The sequence below is a fragment of the Phocoena phocoena genome, chromosome 16 (genome assembly GCF_963924675.1).
Source record: "Phocoena phocoena chromosome 16, mPhoPho1.1, whole genome shotgun sequence".
NCBI lineage: Eukaryota > Metazoa > Chordata > Mammalia > Artiodactyla > Phocoenidae > Phocoena > Phocoena phocoena.
The window spans coordinates 61941519-61960602 of record NC_089234.1 but is presented as its reverse complement, the minus strand read 5'-3'; the positions used below and the strand labels follow the sequence as shown (position 1 = coordinate 61960602).

Here is a 19084-nt window from a genome sequence, read left to right as displayed (position 1 = left end):
CCGTGCTCTGTCACATGGGGCCCAGCTGGTGCGGCCATGTAACTCGCCGGGCCGCTCTGGGCATCAGACTCTGTGGCCTCTGGCCTCTGTCTGGAGCACGCTGACCTGTTCTTGTTCTTCTCTGGCCCAGTGAACTTGCTTGGCTGCTGGAGAAGAAGAGGGTGCTGGAGTGGGAGGGAGCAGCTGTGGGGGGAGCCGAGGAGACTGAGCCTGAAGTGAGGGAGCACCCCCCTGGGTGCCGACCTTGTGCTCTCTGCTGTGGGCAGCAGTACCCAAGGTCAGCTTCTGCCTGTGGCCCCTGCAGAGAAGAGGCAGCTCCAAGCCAGCCCCACGCGCACCCTGCATCTGGCACATGTGAATGGTTGATCCAGGCCAACCTTTGCTTAGGGTCATCGATCAGACCATGGTTGGGAAAAAGGGTGTTGGGCTAGAGACAGGCCATCTGGGGTCAGACTGTGCCCAAGGTCAGAGGTCACTTGGAAGGGCCGCCAAATTTGGGGTGGGGAAAGGGGTTAAGGAGTTTCAGAAAATGGACTTTGCTGAGCTTTGGAAGATGGGCTCATTTTCCCCAGGGCCAGCAGCTCCATTGTATATCCCCTTTGGAGTTGCCTGTGGGTGTCACTCATGGTGGTCTCGTATTCTGCCACCAGGTGGCAGCAGTGAACTGAGAGCCCGAGCTCCTTTCAGGACACCCTGAGAGGGCGGAGAACTGACGCTTCCATTTCTCTCTGTAGCTGGAGACCCAAGTAGTTGAAAAAGGATGCCTAGCCCTACTTCAGAGCACCCATAGGCCCTCTCCCCACACTGACCACACTCTGACCACAGCCCCTTCGTTCCGGCCCTGCTAGCTCTTCACTGCCTTTAGGCAATTTAGGGACTGCCCCCGCCAAAGGTGATAGGCTCTCCCCTCCTCTGAGCTCTGCAGCCATGGATGTTCATTGTGGGGCACACCGAGGGTGCAGCAGGGAGCATCATGGGGACGTGAGCCTTGGGAAGAGAGGAGAGGTCCCACAGAGCTGGCCTTGAACAATCCCGAAGTAATGAGAGCCAGGCGAAGGCACTTCAGGCGGGAGGGAGCGCCTGGGCGAAGGCCAGGAGGCTGAAAGGTGCAAAGCGAGTTCAGAAGCAGTGAAGGTGCTTCGATGCCCGCGAACACAGTTGTGTTGGAAGTTGTCAGAGATGAGGCTGGGTGGGTGAGTTAGCTGTACTCTGCTGGCAGCGGGAGGGAAGGGTGGTGTGGTTGGGGCTATGTTCAGCGGTACATGCTCTGGCTGCCTTTGGGGTGTGGGGTGTTTTAATGGAAGCAGAGCCAGCGGAGGACTCTCGCCCCCTCCCCGCCAGGCCAGCCCCCTCATCAACGTTCCAAAGGCTAGGATGGTGCTAACCTCTGCAGTGGGAGGAGGGGAATCCCTGAGCCCCATTCCTGGGCCTCCTGGTGTTGGTGATGGAGGGATAAGGGTCCGGGGCGGAAGCAAGATGTAGAGTCATTCCCCAATGTGGCCACCAGGTGGCACCAGCGAGCTGGGGTCAAACTCTCAAAAGAGCTGAAGAGGAGGGGGGCCTGAGACACCCTCTAATCCAGTTCTTCTCACCCTGGCTGCGCAGTCGATTCACCTCGGAGCTTTAATACAGGCCCATGCCTGAGCTCCATCCGCAGAGAGTCTGATTTAGTTGGTCTGTTATGGGGGCTGGGGCATGGAGTTTTCCTTAAAGTAACTTAGGTGATTCCAAAGTACAGTCAAGGTTAAGTACCACGTACTCTAAGCAGGGGTCCCCAACTTTAGTGAGGTTCATGATCACCTGGAGGACTTGTTAAAATGCATATTGCTGGGCCCACCCCCCGGCTTTTGATTCTGTAGATCTGGGCGTCTAGCAAGCTCCTGCATGATGCTGGTGCCCCTGGGCGGGGCCCGCACTGCGGGTTCTGCCGCTGGAGTGTCTGGCCCTCTTGCTCGCTCCTTTTATAATAGCTTTATTGAGATGTAACTCACACACCACACAAGTCACTTATTTAAAGTGTGCAAGGCAATGGTTTTTAGTATATTCACAGAGTTGTGTAACCATCGTTGCCACATCAACTTTAGAACATTTTCATCAACCCAAAAAGAAACCTCTTGTACCCACTAGTAGTCGTTCCCCGTTTCCCCCTCTCCAAGCCCTGGGCGACCGCCGACCTACTTTCGGTCTCTGGGGATTCGCCTATTCTGGACGTTTTATATAAATGGAATTATACAATATTTGGACCTTTGTGACTGGCTTCTTTCACTTAGCATAGTATTTTTGAGGTTTATCCACATTGTAGCGTGTATCAGTATTTCACTCCTTTTTATGACTGAATACTATTCTGTTGTGTGGATATATCACATTTTGCTTATCTCTTCATCAGTTGACGGACTTTGGGTTGTTGCCGTTTTCTCGCGATTATGAATATAGAGCTGCTATGAGCATTCATGTATAAGTATTTGTGTGGACGTGTTTTCAATATACACGGGAGTGGAATTGCTGGGTCATTTTATAACTTTAGGTTTAGTCTTTTGGGGAACTGCCAGACTGTTTTCCAAAGTGGCCGCACCATTTTATATTCCCATCAGCAGTGTGTGAAGATTCCAATTTCTCCACATCCTCGCTAACACTGGTGATTGTCCTTTTTAAAAAATTTTATTTATTTTTTTGGCCAGGCTGCGTGGCTTGTGGGATCTTAGGTCCCTGACCAGGGATTGAACCCACACCCTCGGCAGTGAAAGTGCAGAGTCCTAACCACTGGACCGCCAGGGAAGTCTCTGGTGATTGTCCTTTTTGATTTAGCCATCCATTATAGCTGCAGCCCAGATGATTCTGTGGCTTCTTAGCTGGTCACTGAGGCTTTTTGTGGGTGAAATGGAGTCTGGAGTCCTCGCTCCCTGCATGGGAGACTGTGTGTCTCTCTGCCCCTCTAGGAGGTCGTGTCTGGGTGCTCTGACAGAGAGTGGAGTGGATGGGGGTCCCTAAGGTCCCTGAGTGGGGGTCAAGCAGATCCAAGAGGGAGGGGAGAGTGTGCAGGGCGCTCTTGCTGTCAGAGTCAGCTATGAAGAGGCAGGGAATCAGTTTGGGGATTGCCATTTTTTAAAAAAAAATTAAATTAATTAATTAATTTTTGGCTGCGTTGGGTCTTCGTTGCTGCGCAGGTGCTTGCTCTAGTTGTGGCGAGCGGGGGCCACTCCTCGCTGAGGTGTGCGGGCTTCTCATTGCAGTGGTTTCTCTTGTTGTGGAGCACGGGCTCTAGGCATGCGGGCTTCAGTAGTTGTGGCATGCGGTCTTCAGTAGTTGTGGCTTGTGGGCTCTAGAGCTCAGGCTCAGTAGTTGTGGCGCACGGGCTTAGTTGCTCCGCGGCATGTGGGATCTTCCCGGACCAGGGCTCGAACCCATGTCCCCTGCATTGGCAGGAGGGTTCTTAACCACTCTGCCACCAGGGAGGTCCCAGGGATTGCTATCTTAACAATAGTCACTCTTCTGATCCATGAAGAAATGAGGTATGTTTCCATTTATATTGGTCTTCTTTAATTTCTTACATGATGTTTTGTAGTTTCTGGAGTGTAAGTTTTGTACTTGTTTTATTAAATTTATTTCTAAGTATTTTGTTACTTTTATGCTATTATAAATGGAATTGATTTCTTAGTTTTATTTTTTTAGTTTGTTCATTGCTACTGTATAGAAATACAACTGATATTTGTATGTGGGTCTTCTATCTTGCAACCTTGTAGAACTCGTTTATTAGTTCTAATACTTTTACTTTTTTAGTGAATTCCTTAGAATTTTCTGTATACAAGGTCATGTCATCTGCAAGTAGAGATATTTTATTTTTTTCTTTCCAATATGCATGTCTTTTATTTGATTTTCTTGTCTGATTGCCCTGGCAAAATCTTCCTGTACAATGTCGACTAGAAGTGGCAAGAGCAGACATCTTTGTCTTGTTCCTGATCTTAAGAGGAAAGCTTTCAGTCTCTCACCGTTAAGTGTGATATCAGCTGTGGGTTTGTCACAGATATCCTTTGAGGAAGTTCTCTTCCATTCTTGGTTTATTGTGTTTTTTAATGAAGAGATGTTAAATATTGTCAAATGCTTTTTCTCTATCCATTGAGATGATTCTCTGGTTTTTGCCCTTTATTCTGTTGGTATAGTGTATTGTTGGAATTGATTTTTGGAAATTAAACCAAGCTTGCATCCCTGGGATAAATCCTACTTGGTCTTGGTGTACGATCTTCTTTACATGTTGCTACGTTTGGTTTGTGGAGGATTTTTGCATCAAATTCATAAAAGCTATTGATCTGCAGAGTTCTTTTCTTGTGATGTGTTTGGTTTGGCATCAGGGTAATATTGGCCTCATACAGTGTTACCCTGTCACGGGGAGACAGAAACCTAGGGAGAGAGAGAGGGTATCACAAGTGTGTTAGTCAGCTTGGGTTGGCATACCAGACTACCACAGACTGCGTGGCTTAACCAACAGAACTTTATTTTCTCACAGTTGTGGAGGCTGGCAAGTCCAAGATCAAGGTTCTGGCTGATTGAGTTTCTAGTGAGGGCTCTCATCCTGGCTTATATACAGGTGCCTTCTCATTGTGTCCTCACATGGCCTCTGTGTGTGTGTGTGTGTGTGTGTGTGTGGTGTGTACGGAGAGAAGGGAAGGGAGGGAGGGGGCTCTCTGCTATTTCTTCTTATAAGGACACTAATCTCAGAGGTCATCTAATCATAGACGCCTTCCAGCCTGGAGGTGCTGTTAGAGAACAAAGAAAGAATCCAAAGACCTTATTCCTAGCCCAGGTTTCACAGACCAGTGTTAACAAAGGGAAGGATCTTTCAAGGGTTGCCAATATGTAGCCTTGTTAAATGTGTTCATTTTAAAGGAAGGAAGGAAGTAAAGAAGCAAAAATTTAAAAAACCCAACTACCATCTAACATGGTTGGCATTTTAGAAAAGAAAGGTTATTTTAGTACCAGAAAAGTAGGGTGGGTGTTCCCAGAATAGAGGACAGTCCTTGAAAAGATTTATATTTCTAAATTCCTGTGGAGTTGTGAGACTGGTCATAGACCTAGATTTGGGAATTGCGACGAGGCCACTGCTTACTTTAGTCAGAAAGGCAGAATGCCTCCTTCAGGGTCACCCTGCACTCGCCCAGGCCTGACTGGACCCAGAGCCCCTGTCCTGCCTGAGGTCAGGGTGATCTGAGCTGTCCCAGCTGCCTCCAGATTTGAAGGGGCATCTGGCCAGCTAGGTGTGTGTGTGCGTGGACCCTGGAATGGATTTAATTATGACTGTCAAGCCCCGTGTGGATGGGAAGGAAGCAGGTTAGATTGTCCTGGGTTGACTGGTAGAAGGAACGAGGATGTGGGCGCTGGAAGGCGCTGGGTTCCTACAGGGCCATCTTCATCCTCTCTGACTACCTTTGTCCCCGCGCCCACAGGCTGGATTAATGGCGCTTCCTCGCAGCGCTGTGTGTGGGAAGGACACAGTGAATGTTCGAAAATGGGAGGTCCCAAGGATCATTGTAGGGCACAGTGTCCTGTGATGTTCTTCCTAGCTTCAAACCCCCTGAACAGACTCTCAGATTTTAGTGCCAAGGGGACTTAGAGAGCATGTGACCTCTCTGTTTACAGATGAGCAGGAGAGCGGACTGCCCAGGGCCCCACGTGAGTTGATGGCAGATCAGGGATGAGAGGCAAAGATCCTCACTCCCAGCCCCGAGCCCCTCCCCTGACCACGATGCCCTTGACCCCGGGTCTCAGTCCATGTTGCCCTGGTGGGCTGTGGTGGGCTTGCTGAGGCTCCAGAGGCAGCTGCTTCCTCTACCCTTTCCCTCTGATGGACTGACTCCTCTGGAAATTGGCAGCCATGTCTCACGCCTGGTACCTGGCTGTTTATTTAGACCCCTGCCCTCTGGTTTCAAGCCGGAAGCCCCCGGCTGCTCTCCGGTGGAGCCTGCAGTTGTCTGCTCAGAGCAGGCCAGGTGCTGCATGTGCAGTGACTCTCGTTCGCCTGGTTGGACACCCAGGACCTCTGAATGGAAATGGACCTGAGCCCAGGCTCAGGTTGGGGGTGTATCGCCTACATGGGCTCCATTTGCCTGGGAGCATGCCAGGTCCTGTCCACATTCTGCCCATCAGAAGGTTTCCTCCCAGGATCCCACAGCCTTGGGGTTCTGAGACTGTCAGCAGCACGCGCTCCTCAGCTTCCTGCCCTGCACCCCAGATCCCCCACACAGTGCATTTCCCTTCCCTGGCCCCGCCAGGTCCAGCAGTCAGCTTACACCTTAATCACAAGCAATTAAGAAAACGGCTCCTGGAGCGTGGTGAGTGCACTTCTGCCAGCAGTAAACCTATTTCAGGGCCCTTGGTGGAGAAGAGCGGGAGAATGTGGGGGTTGCTGCTCTGTCGTGGAGCAGAAAGGAGGGCTCAGGGTGTGTGTCAGTATCTGTCTGCTCGGCGAAGTCACACAACGGCGCTGAGGACTCTTTGTAGCTTGTTTGTGGTTTTGGAAACGATATTAGACCATTACCCAGCCTCCCAGGGACGGTTTCGGTTTTGCCTTCTCTTTCTGGTCTTTGTGCCTGTGCGCTCACTTCCTCTCACAGGGGTGATCGCGCTGGGTACACAAGCTGGCCTGCCCATTCACCTGGATGGCGTGCTTCCATTTAGACATGTGCTCAGTCAGCACGTGCTTACTGAGCGCCTGTCCTGTGTCTGGGGATGGAGCAGAGGGAAGCTTCACTGAGCTTAGATTCTGGTAGAATGAGGAGAGGCTCATTCATCGATGGTTTGAGCTCGTGGACACTTCAGCCTGTCTGTTGAAGAGCCTCTACATCATCCTATGTAATGTCGGCATAATACCTGGTTGAGTGGATGTACTGTGGCATCACCTGCTCTTCCTGTGGAGGTGGCCCGTGAGATCACTTCCTGTTGTTCTCTGGGCAGGTGATGGTACCGTGAGCCTCACAGCACATGCGGCTCTTTCATCCATGTGGCGTGTTTCTGAGGCCGATTCTTAGAAGTAGGATTATTGACTGAGTTGAAAAATAGGAACTTATTTTTTCAAATTATTTTGGAAAATTTCAAACAGAACAATTCAAAGTAGGGAGAATAATTTTCACAGACCCTTGTGTGCCCACCTCCCAGCTTCAGGAATCAGGGCCAGTCTTATTTCATCTGAAGCCCTACCAGTGCCACCCGCTACCCCAACTGGATTATTTTGAGACAGTCCCAGACCTCATATTACTTCCTCTATGAATATTTCAGCATATCCGTCAAAGAAGGGATCTTTTAAAAAAAGACCATCATAGGGACTTCCCTGGTGGTCCAGGGGTTAGGATGCTGTGCTTCCACTGCAGGGGTCACGGGTTCGATTCCTGGTTGGGCAACTAAGATCCTGCAAGCTGCGGCGTGGCCAAAAAAAAAGACCATCATAACGCCATTATCACACCTAAAACGACAGTGATTTCTCGTCCTCCAATACCTAGTCAGTGTTAGATTTTCTCACTGATCTCACGATGTGTTTCTGCAGTTGGAGCAGGACCCAAACAAGATCCACGGGTGGCATTTGGCTCATGAGGCCCTTAAGTCTCAGTGAATCTAGAACATTTCTCCTCCTTTCCTCCCCTGAAGTGAATGTGATGAGGTAACCAGGTTATCTTCCCAGGCGTCCCACAGTCTGGATCTTGCCGATTGCACCTGTGGGTTTAGTTGAGCCTTTGTTGCAGTTCCCGTGCTTCCTGTAAATGGGTAGAGCAGAGGCTTGATCGGACTTGGCTTGGCGTTTGGCCGGCACAGTCACGGGTGGTGCCGTGTGCTGCCGCGGGGGCCTGGAAGGTCCTGTGGTCTCTGCTGTGACCTGGCAGCTGCTGGTGCTCATATCCTGGATTCCTTATTTCATGGGGGGTTTGCAAAATGCTGATACACCGGCTCTCTCATTCCCTCTGCATTATTTAACTGCTGTACTTCCAGAAAGAGCCGTCCCCGAGATGCAGTGAGGGCAGGAAGGCAGGCCCTTGGATTTACCCGTCCCCAGGGGAGGTTTGGGAGACACTTCTCTATAGCCGAGTGGAGGTACTCAGTAAGCCCTAATGTTCCTCCAGACTCGGATGGCACTGGAGTCTGTGATGAGGGTCTGGGGGTGACTGGGTGGGGGTGGGCCAGGAGAGGGCAGATGGAGGGGTTCATGAGGGGAGGCTGGGAGTTGCTGGAGGCCATTGCTGGAGGCCACGGGGCCAAGGACACATGGGGCCTGGATGGTGTCCACGCCAGGCTCAGAACCAGCCTGGAGGTGTCCACGCCAGGCTGACTGTACATTTTCACATCCACAGTCTGGCTCAGTCCTCCCTGTGTGCCTGTACCTGACCAAGGCAGCTTGTAACATTCCCTCCATTTGAGGAAGGGAGGTCCTGGGCTTGTCCGAGGACACACAGCTGGTAGATGATGGCAGGAGGAGAGCACGACTCCAGCCCCCGACTCCCAGATCAGACCCTCTCCACTGTGCCACACTGCCGCCCAAGGAAGAGGGGGCAGTTTCACCTCCCTTGCCCATCTGCAGCCCCACTGGGGGAAAGCATAAGGCCTGGAAGCCATGGGCCTTGTCCTTGTATTCCCCGCCTAAGTAAGGGGAGGAACCCAGAGGACAAGAAGACATCCCACACTCGGGTCATGGCTGTAGAAGGGCATGGGGCCAGACCTGCACACACATTTTCCGTGGAGACAGACCTTCCCCGGTGTAGCAGTCTGGACGCCTCTCTTTGCCGAGGCCTGTCGCAGGCTGCCTGGCCTTTGGGAGCTGCAGCCCGTGATGCCTCCTCCATTCCTATAGAGGCAGTGAGTTTGGCTCAGGGCCTGATCACCCCATGTGTGTGAGGGGGCCACAGTGCTCAGGGTATTTTTTAAAATGCCTCAATAGGAAAAAAGAAAGAGAAAATCCTTTGAACTAAGCCACTCCATGAGTTTGGAATAGAGGTGAGAAGACTGGGCCCCCGACTGAGGAGAATCCAGGGGGCCCCCAGCCCACAGGGGTGACACCATCGGGTGAATGAGTGTGTTTCTTGCTGGGCCTGGAAAGGGAAAATATTTGTGACAGAAACCAAGGTCAGGGCTCCTGAAGGAAGTCCTGTTAGAATCATTAATGCCAAGGGCATTTTTCCTTAGCCTTGGCTAGTGACATTAATTCTGTGTTAGTTCTGTGTTTGAGACAGTCTGATGTGTCTCCCGTCTGTCCCTTCAGAAGGAGTTTGAGGAAAATCTGAGGTGAAGGTACCACACGGAGAGAAGTAAAACGTCCTTTGGTCTCAAATTGAGATTTATTTTATAGACTGTGATGCTTTAACTTTGAGCCATGCGTTTTGAGTTTTCTAAGAACTTCCCTCTCTTTCCTCTGGTCTTCAGAGCAGCTGGTGAGGAGGTGAGGGTGTGTTTTATTAGACCCATTTTCCTGAGGAACACACTGAGGCCTAATGAAGTTTTGTGACCAGCTGGAGGCAGGGTTAGCACCAGTCTCCCAACTCCTTGGCCTGCATTCCTTTCCTTCACTGTGATGGCCATGACCCAGGGGACAGTTCTCTTGTGGCAGAAAAAAAAGGGCTGGCAAGGAAGCCACCAGCCCTTCCTGGTTGCACTGCCCTGGGTTGGTGCAGAGTTGCTAAGAGGTCAAAGAGATCCAGCTCAGCACTGCAAGGGCGAAGATTATTTCTTTTTTTAAAATAAATTTATTTATTTTTGGCTGCGTTGGGTCTTCGTTGCTGTGCGGGCTTTCTCTAGTTGCGGTGAGCGGGGGCTACTCTTCATTGCAGTGCGTGGGCTTCTCACCGTGGTGGCTTCTCTTGTTGTGGAGCACGGGCTCTAGGTGCGCGGGCTTCAGTAGTTGTGGCACACAGTCTCAGTAGCTGTGGCTCGCGGGCTCTAGAGCACAGGCTCAGTTGTTGTGGCGCACGGGCTCAGTTGCTTTGCGGCGTGTGGGATCTTCCCGGTCCAGGGATTGAACACGTGTCCCCTGCATTGGGAGGTAGATTCTTAACCACTGCACCACCAGGGAAGTCCCGAAGATTATTTCTTAAGAGAAATGTCGAGAGAGAGAGCTCTGGCCCTGAGCCCTAAGTGGGGTCTCTCTCTGTCTCTCCAAGACTCCGGCATGGCCAAAGTTGTTCCCTGGAGACCTCATTCTGGTAGGTAAAGTGTCTCAGGCCCTGCAATTAGAGCAACTCTGGTATGCTGTGAGCTGTCGTGTAAAATATGATGGAAGGAAAGGGTTGCTTCCCAAGGCTCTTTCACACCAGGCCAAAATAGAGCCAGTGGATTGGTGAGCAGCTTTCATTCAGATGGAGTGTGTGGGTGTGGGTCTGTGTGTGTGTGAGTGTGTGAGTGTGTGAGTAGGCTCATGTTCTCAGTAGTTGAGACCTCCCTTGCTTTCCCTTCGTTCCCGTCATACGGCTGAGCTGGAACCACTTCCACCCTCCAGGGGGACTATGCTGGTTTGTTCAATGGCATCCATCAGGGGAACACTGACAGGGTGCCAGGCGTGGTTTCTGAATGTGCGCCATCAGGCTTGGGATTTTCAGTGGTTTGGGAGGGGTTCAGATCTCAACCCCACCGTCTCCCTGCCTCCCCCCTCCCCCCCGCGCCCTCTCCGTCTCCTGAGACCCTGCCTCTGTGCTCATTGCTGTCATTGTCAAGTTCGTGGTTGTCACTAAAGGTGCCTCTTTCTGCTGCTCATCTCTGTTCCACGTACAAGGACTCATCCCTGAAACCCTGACTCAGACCCTGCCTGGCACAAGTAGGGCTTCACAGATGTCTGCCTGTGAGCGGATGGAAAGCAGACAGTTGCATAAGTCATTGTGTGATTAAATAGGAAAGCCGCCCCCTCTACCACCTCTGTATCTTTGGGTTCTTTGTCCACATCGTTGGTCTCCAGGAGAGGGCGCTCTTCTCCAGCAACCAGAAGAGCCCTGGGAGCGGGTCGGAAACCCTGGTTCTAGCCCAGGCTCTGCTAGTAACTTCTGGCACAACCTTGGGCAAATCACTTTGACCTGCCTGGGCCTCTGCTTTTCCATCTGTCACCCGGGGTCACTACTGCTGCCCCACCTGCCTTGAGGGGTGGCGGTGAGCACCTGCCTGGGTACCGGTGAGGTGGGAGTGGGGTGTACGGTGGCCGGGACACCAGGCTGACTCCCTTGGTTATGTGTAGGGACAGTGGGATCCTGAGGCCAGGACCGTGTCTGGTCAGCACTGAATCCCAGAGCCTGGTCTAAGGGTGACCGGTGTTTGTTGGACGAACATCAGAGACGCACATGGTGCCAGGTTTAGCCCCTTCATGCTTTGAAAGTGCTGATCAAAATATGACATCTTTGGAAAATCAGTTACCCGCCTCTGGGGCAAGGGCCCCTTTCTCCCTTCTGGGGACTAGGCGTGGAAAGCATCCTTGGGCGTGAGGCCCCTCAAGCCCACGCAGGCCTGAGGATGGAGTCTGCAGGGACTCATGCAAAGCCCCCAAGGAGAGGGGTGGCGTTCAATTTTGAGAAGAAGGGTGGGGTCTGAGCTCTGGGACCCTGCCCCTTAGAAACTGACCATCTTTGAGGGCTGTGGGCCGCCCGCCCAGTCTGGACCCCGCCTCAGCTGGAGGGCGGTGGTCGCCAGGCCATGCTTGTTCCTGGGGAGCGGGTGGGGAGAGGGCAGCAGGGAGGTTCTAGTAATGACCGCAGGTTCCCACAGGGTCACTCTGGTGCCACACGGGTAATAGACAGCAGGGGTGGGGTTGAGGGCGGTGGCAGGGAGGCCAGTCAGACGCCGTCACTGAGATGAGGTGGCTTGACTGGGGCGTGAGAGGGGGCAGCTTCTGGGGGTGTGTTGACATAGAGTTGACAGGATTCCCTGATTGGCTGGATGTGGGGCTGAGAAAGGGAGAAGTGGAGGAGGGATGTCGGTTTGGGCCTTAGCAGCAGGAGTTGCCTGTGAGATGGCAAGCTTGTGGGCAGGGCAGGTTTGGGGAGCGGTCCCGAGGCCCATGTGGAGTGTGTTGTGGAATTTGAGGAGCCCGAACCTTGTCCATGCGGAGCTCTTGAGCAGCGGTTGCACGTCTGAGTCCGGAGCCCCCGGCGCAGGTGCACACGTGGGGGTCCCCAGGGAATCTGGAAGCTTGGTTCTAGATGACACTGAGAGTATGACACTGAAAGGGCAACATGACCCGGGGAGTGAGTGCCCATTGACCAGCTGAGCACCCTCTGCACGCTGGGTCCTAGTCAGACGCTCAGAGCGGCGGGAAGGAGGCGGAGATGGAAACCTGGCTGTAATCTGCTGCCTGCTGCCCCGGCGTATCGCTGTCTTGAGGAGACCAGTCATGCCTTGGAGAAGCAATTAGAAGCCCTCACGATGGAATGTAATGCAGTAGTTAGTGAACTGGCGCAGAGCAGAGGAGGCTGAGAAGCGTGCGGTGGGGCTGAATGCTTCAGAGCCTCGCGAGAGCAGTGGCTTGTCCAGGGCCTGGAGGGAAAGCTGAACGCGACCAGCCCCGGCGGAGGGGAGGGCATTCCAGGCAGGAGGAAGAGAGAGGGTAAAGGTACAGAAGCAAGAGTGAGGCAGGGAGCACTTGAACTTGACTGTGGTGGAAAGGCCTAGGGTGTTAGGAGAGCTGGGGTTTTGGAGTTCATGTCCCAGCTTGGAACTCTGTGACCTTGCTGAGCCCCATCTGCACCATGAAGTGTCCCTCTTGCTTCATGGGTTTGCTGGAGGGCATATTAGAATGTCCTCATCAGATCTACGTGCGTTGTGCTCAGCCTGGCACCTGCATGCAGGGGCCTGGGCACACCCGGGGAGGCTTTCCAGCCTTGCCTCCGTGGGCCTCTCCCAAGTGGCCCAGCAAGGAGCAGCGCACCTCGGGGCCCGCGTTGCTGCTGGGCAGACCGGAGGCTTGAGAGGCCTGACGAACCCAGGGCCCTGCCCACCTTCCCTGGGCCCCGTCTGTTTCAGTGCTTAGCCCCCAAGAGATGAGGAAGCCCTGTCCGCTCCACCACAGCTAGCGACAGCCTGGCCTGCCAGGCCATCTAAAAACAGTTCCACTATTTTTATGTACTGGAGGTGGCTGGCCTGTCCTCTTCCCCAGACAGTGCCAACCTGGGGTGATTTTAAGGAAACCAGGGCTTTGCTAGGAAGATGGGTCATTGTCTCAAATCACAGACTGCGGTCGGGCAGGAAGCACCCACGGAACCTTCCGGTGGGTGTCAGGCGTCACCTTGACCCAGTGGTCTGAATTTAGAGATAATTCCACCCTACCTTGCCAGTAGGGTCTCGGAAGGAATCACTTGACCTCTCCACCCAAGATGTTCCTCAGAATCCTTGCTGGAATCTCTGGGGGCAGCAGGCTTCTGTCCCCTCTGGAGCAGGGGCACCAAGAAGATAGAGCTGCCGCGGCTCTGCCCCCGGGGCCAAGTCCCGAGCTGAGGCCTCTTCACACCCAACAGGAAGTTACTTCTGAGCTCTTGAAAGTAGTTTAAAATGACTCTGCCTGGTGGCACTGTGGGTGAATTCCTTTCCTTCTTTCTAAGAAAATGTGTTTAACTAGGCTCCCAGCCTTTGGATGGAGACTGGGGAGCAGTGTAAGGGATCGGGTGGTGAATGCCCAGCGCCGCGCGGCATGAAATAGTCACCCTTAGAGACAGGCAGAGTCATGCTGTATTGGCCGCAGTTTGTATTTAGGTAAAATTTTTTTTGTTTGTTTTTGGGTCCACTGCCTGATTTCTAAGCAAAACTGCTTTTCTTTGAGCAGTTGGTTGGTTGAGCCGTCCTTAAAACAGTAGGCGTCCTGCCCCTACCAGCCCCAGTCAACTTCCCGCACCAGTGGCCTTGGGGCCATTCCTACCCTCACATCCAGAAGCCCTGCTGGCCCCTTTGTCTGTAGGGTCAGGGCTTGCCTGGCTCTGGGCCCCCTGCTGCTACAAGCCCCTCCCCCTCTGCCTCCCTTGGACCCACCTCCCTCTTTGACCCTTTCCTCCCCCTGTCAGGGCACCTCAAATCCTCCTCGTCTTGGAGGCCCTCCCTCGTCCACTACCTGCCTTGTCTTGATCCCGTGGTCCGGCTGCACTGGGTGTTTGGCCCCAGTGCAAACACAGGGTGTTTGTCCCCTGTCTCCCCCAGACCATGAGTGTCTGCGGGCAGGGCCTGTGTGTGCCCCACCTTTGTGCCGTGGCTGTGGCCCCTGTTCTGTGAATGGCTGGACCCGTGTGGCCCCCCCAGGGTTTATAGGTGCTTCCTCATGCCATACTTTACTGAGCAATGTGACCTCCAGCAGCGTGGGGCCAAGAGTTTAAATGGCAGAGCTGGGACCAGAGCCCAGTCTTGTCTCCCAGGGAGTCAGGGCGCTGGCTGTGGTCCCCTTGCCCCAGCTGGGCCCTGTTCGCTGTCCCCAAGGTTCCAGAGCTCCTTCTGGACGGTGTGTTGGGCCAACCGCCCACTCCCACGACCCTGGGGGCAAAGACGGCAGAGGCATCAGAGGCTGAGTCACCCGAGGCAGAAGTGGGAGGTGCGGGACTCCAGGTCCCACAAGCAAGCCCACTCCAGCTCGCGGTTCTTAGGGCTGTGGGTCGTGTCATGTCTGGGGCGGGGGCCCACCCAGGAGCCTTCCTGAAGCGGCCTGGAGGAGACTCGTGTAGGCTGATGTGTGCCTACGTGGGAGGGCTTCCAGCTGTGGCCCAGTTGTTGGGAGACTGCCCTTCCTGGTTCCCAGAGGCCCGGGGGCTGGCTGTGCCCTCCCCTGGGTGTTCGCGCTGCCTGAAGGTATGGCCGCTATGCCACATCCTCTTCTTGGAGCAGAGAGAGCTGCCGTGGGCTCTGGCTGGAGGCCAGGGTGGGTGTGGGTGTGGGTGAGCAGGAGGAGGGCGCAAGTGCAAGGTGAGGTGTGGCGTTCAGTCCCCCGGGCTCCCCCCTAGGGCGACGGTCCATCTGCGGTGGGTTGGAGGAGCACGCTCAGATATGGTGGCAGACACCCGGCAGGGGGAGAGCTGGCTCTGTGTGTCCTGGGCCTTGTCCCCCCGCCTTCCCACTGGGCCCGACACGGAGGAGGACCTGGAGGGGACCCCATGTAAGGCCTCTTCCTTCTGAGCGTTAGTCTCCCGCGAGTCTTCCGTTAACAGGTCCCTCCTATTCTCAAAGCTTCAGGGGCTCCCCGGTGCTAAAGCCACAGAGCTCAACCCTGGCTCCCTAGAATGGCCCCGGGGACTTTCCACTGTCCCTGTGCCCAGGCCCACCCCCCGGAGGTTCCCGTCTGATTGGTCCGGGGTGGGGCCCAGGCATCTGCACGCCAGGGTTGGGAAGCTGGCTTAGAGGGTAGACTTCTTGGCGCCAGGGTGGCTTCCACAGTTGGGGGCCAACCCGGTTCCCGTCTTGTCCCTTCACACCCTTGTTTCAGCCAGGCCAGCCCCTTCCCGGTCTCCCTACCTGCTGGGCACCATCCTCACCTCTGGCCGCCCCGTCTGGTGTTCACTGTCTTTATCCGAGTCCACGCAGGCCTCTCAAGGCCCAGCTGCGTCGTGTGCTCTCTGGGAAGCTACCTTTAGTCACTTGGCTGTCCCTTCCCTCCCTAGCGTGGCCTGTTCTCCTAGAAGGTGCTCAGGATTACCGTTCAAAAGACCGATGCCCCACCCTCCATCCCAGTCTGTCCCTCCCTGAGCTCCCGCCCCTGTTGCTGACCCTGCTTCTGTGGTCTTTCTGTGTCCGTCCCCAGCCTTGGAGAGTGTGTGTGTGGTGTGAGAGTGTGTCTGTATGTGTGTATGTCGGTGTGTGTGTGTATGGTTTGTGTGTGAGTGTGTATGCGGTGCGTGTTGTGTGTATGTGACTGTGTTGTGTGTGGGGTGTGTGTGACCGAGGGCATGTGGTGTGTGAGTGAGGTGTGTGTGAGTGTGTGTGTGGTGTGTACGATTGTGAGAGTCTGTGAGTGTGTGAGTCGGGTGTATGTGTGTAGAGCGTGTGTGGAGTGTCCCCGGCTGGGGGTGAGCACCCACTCTGACTCCCGCCCCGTGCCGTCCGTCCTCCAGGCGAAAGCGGCCAAGTCAGAGCGGGAGGCCCGGAGGCTGCAGCTGCGGAGCCTGCAGTACCTGGAACGCTACGTCTGCCTGGTGCTCTTCAACGCGTACCTCCACCTGGAGAAGGCCGGCTCCTGGCAGAGGCCCTTCAGCGCCTGGATGCGGGAGGTGAGGGCGGGGGTGGGGGCCGGGACCACCCTGTGCGTCTTCCCCGGGCCCAGGGACAGGCGGGCAGAGTTGAGCGGGCAGAGTTCTCATCTCACTGTACAGGACGCTTCCCTGTGGCTGAGATTGTGTCTCGTTCAGCTCTGGGTCCCCAGCACGGCCTCCGCGCTCAGCAGGCAGTGAGTGGATGGGTGAGGCGGGGGAGGGAGGAGACGAGGCGCCTGGGGACACAGCAGGGCGGGTGCTGGGCTGGGCCCCTGCTCCCTGCCTGCGTCCCCCAGGCCAGCGTCACCTGGGTGCTACACGCCTGCCCACTGTTGTGCCCTTCTGGCTTCCCGCTGTGGCTCGGCCCCTGCTGCCTTGCAACCGTGACCTCGGACAAGTTAGTTAGCCCCTCTGAGCTGCTGTCCTCGGCGTTACAACGTCAGCACCACCTCAGGAGGCTGCGGTGGGGATTCCATGAGGTGTATACAGTGCCATGTGCCAGAGCTCATGTGAGCGGGTCTGCCTTACGTGGCGACTGTATGCTCCCATTCTACAGAGGAGGAGACTGAGCACAGAGGTTAGGTGCCGTGTTCACGGTCAGCGTTAGAGCAGGTTGTTTGGCTCCAAAGCCCACCATGTCTGGCCTAAGACGCTGCCCTCTCTTGCCGCCTCCACCCTCCCACTCTGCTTGCCTCTTTCTGTTTCTTCCCCCAGCTCGGCTGCTTTTAGAGGAAGAGCTGCTGCCTCGGAACCTCTAGGGCAGGAGAAAGGCCTCCTTCCCTCCTTGGCAGAGGGGCCTGTAATTACCCCTCCGCCGGGACACTGGCCCCTACTGACCTCACCAGACTGTCCTGACAGTTCTAATCTGGACTCAGGGCTGGAATTAGCTCCCGTGGGGCAGGTGTGCAGGAGGATGGGAGTCTGTGATGGGTATAGGAAGGGTAGGGGGGCTTAGGTCTGTGTGCACGTGGGGTCAGAGCTGTGAGGGAACAGAGGCAGGGAGGCCACCACAGGGCCTGGTGGTGGGAGTGGTGGCTGCCGGGCGTTTCTGCTGAAGGTGAGCCTTCCGGGTGGTCCTGATAGGGCGTGGGTCACACCAAGGCCACCTTGGGGCTACCCTCTTGAGCAGGCCTTGGGCTCAGCTTCCTCTTGGAGGTGGAGGTGAAGGTGGTGGGGGACCTAGGACACTTCTGCTTGGGTTCTGCTCGGAGAGCTGAAATCAGGGGGACCAGGGGCTGGGGAGCTCGCCGGCTGAACCTGGGTAGTGGGTGTTTGGGGACGTCAAGGAGGGCGAGAACTGCTGGTCCAGCCCCCTAGCGTGGGTTCCAGCCTTGGGATGAACAGAGGGCAGAGGCCTCTGTTTGGAGTGGAGCCTGCATCCTCTCCATCCCCTGGGACAGTGGGGAGAGAAGGAGGCTGGTCGTTGAGTGGTTTGAGTCCAGGGAGGCCCCAGTTAACCCGCCTGAGCTGAGGCCCTTGGTGGGCCTGCCTGCTCCACAGCTGGAACTCACGGCCAAAGGGCCCTTGCTGGCTGCTGCATCCACACTGCCTTCCCCAGCGCTCCCTGAGGGCCTGGCTGTAATACCGGGAGCAGCTGGCCTCTGCTCCCGAGGTCCCCATGGGAGCGTCGGGGCTACGCAGGCATGGGGCGTGCTTGGCCTCCCGTGCTGCTCCCCGCTTGTTCACTACCTGCCGGGCGCTCTCTGTGCAGTGTCGCCCTCCACACTGTGCAGTCCCACTATAAGGAAGGGAAGCGCAGAGCAGTTAATAGTAATCGAGACGCAAACTTGTGCAGGTCACTGAGCTGGGGGGAGGCAGCGCTGGGCCCCAGACTCGCCTGTATCTGCGGAGCCCAGGGAGGGGAGGACGGTGTGACACAGGGGGATGGGGGACCTGAATGATTACCCCCCCTTCCCTGGAGCTCTGCCCCCATCTCTGCTGTCCTTCCCAGGTGGCAGCAAAGGCCGGCATCTACGAGATCCTCAACCAGCTGGGCTTCCCCGAGCTTGAGAGCGTGGAGGACCAGCCCTTCTCGAGGCTGCGCTGCCGGTGGCAGGAGCAGAGCCACAGCCCCGAGCCCTCCGCCGCAGGGGACCTCCTGTAGGAATGGGACTTCCTGTAGGATGCGCTCCCCCGCCCCTGCTACCGTCGCCTCCCACGGGGCCGCCTCCTACCCTCACAGACTGGGGGTGCCGGAGCTGCTCACCGACAGCGGCCCTGAGAAATGATCCCTCAGCTTAGCAGAGAGACTGGCATGGGTGGGGACCCCTTTTCTGAAAGAGCTTTTATAGGACAGTTGGCGCACAGTGATACTTTGTGAATGGCAGGCGCGGGGAGGGCCTGCAGGAAGGCCGGTGTGGCATCACGTCTGCAAGGAGCTCACTCCCCAAGTTGCCAAGCGAAGCCCCTCGCCGCTTCGCCCTCCGCTCTCCCCCGAGCGGCTCTGACGGGCCCTGGCGGAGCGGCCCTAGCCAGTGTTGGTTTCCCTCTTGCCCTCTCTCGTGGCTCTCTCACGCGGCTTCTGCTCTTTCGCTGCCTGAGCACCGCCCTGGGGGCCCCGGGCTCCCTGGGGAGTGGACTGTGTGCTGGCTGATTTGTTAGCCTAAAGGCAGCTTTACCCAGTTTCCTTGCCTCTCATGCCTTGTCTCAACCTGGAGACTTGAAGGACAACCTCATGCCCAGTGGGTCCCGCAGGGGCCTCCACCTCTCCTTCCTTTGCCCTCTCCCCTCCTCTGGGCTGGCAGGACTTTGGAGGTTTCCAGGGAGCTGAAAATGAAATGGAGTCCCTCTCGGAGGAAGAAAGAGCTCCCAGAAGGTGCATGCGGCCCCGTGGAAGAGGCCAGCTCCATTTCTCTGGAACCATGGGCGGGAGGTCTGGGGAAGCACTGCCTCCCTGCCGTGCCATCCAGAGTGGCCTG

At 55.6% G+C, this 19084-nt stretch overlaps 1 protein-coding gene across 1 annotated transcript in view; it reads left to right on the top strand.

Moving 5' to 3' along the window:
• Window positions 1–18334, top strand: part of PALD1 (phosphatase domain containing paladin 1) — a 43113-nt gene extending 24779 nt beyond the window's left edge. The window contains exons 18-19 of the mRNA XM_065894464.1: window positions 16029–16184; window positions 18118–18334. Coding sequence (XP_065750536.1) covers window positions 16029–16184; window positions 18118–18270 — 309 coding nt within the window. The 3' untranslated portion in view covers window positions 18271–18334. The remainder of the gene's footprint in view (window positions 1–16028; window positions 16185–18117) is intronic.
• The last annotated feature ends 750 nt before the right edge of the window (window positions 18335–19084 follow it).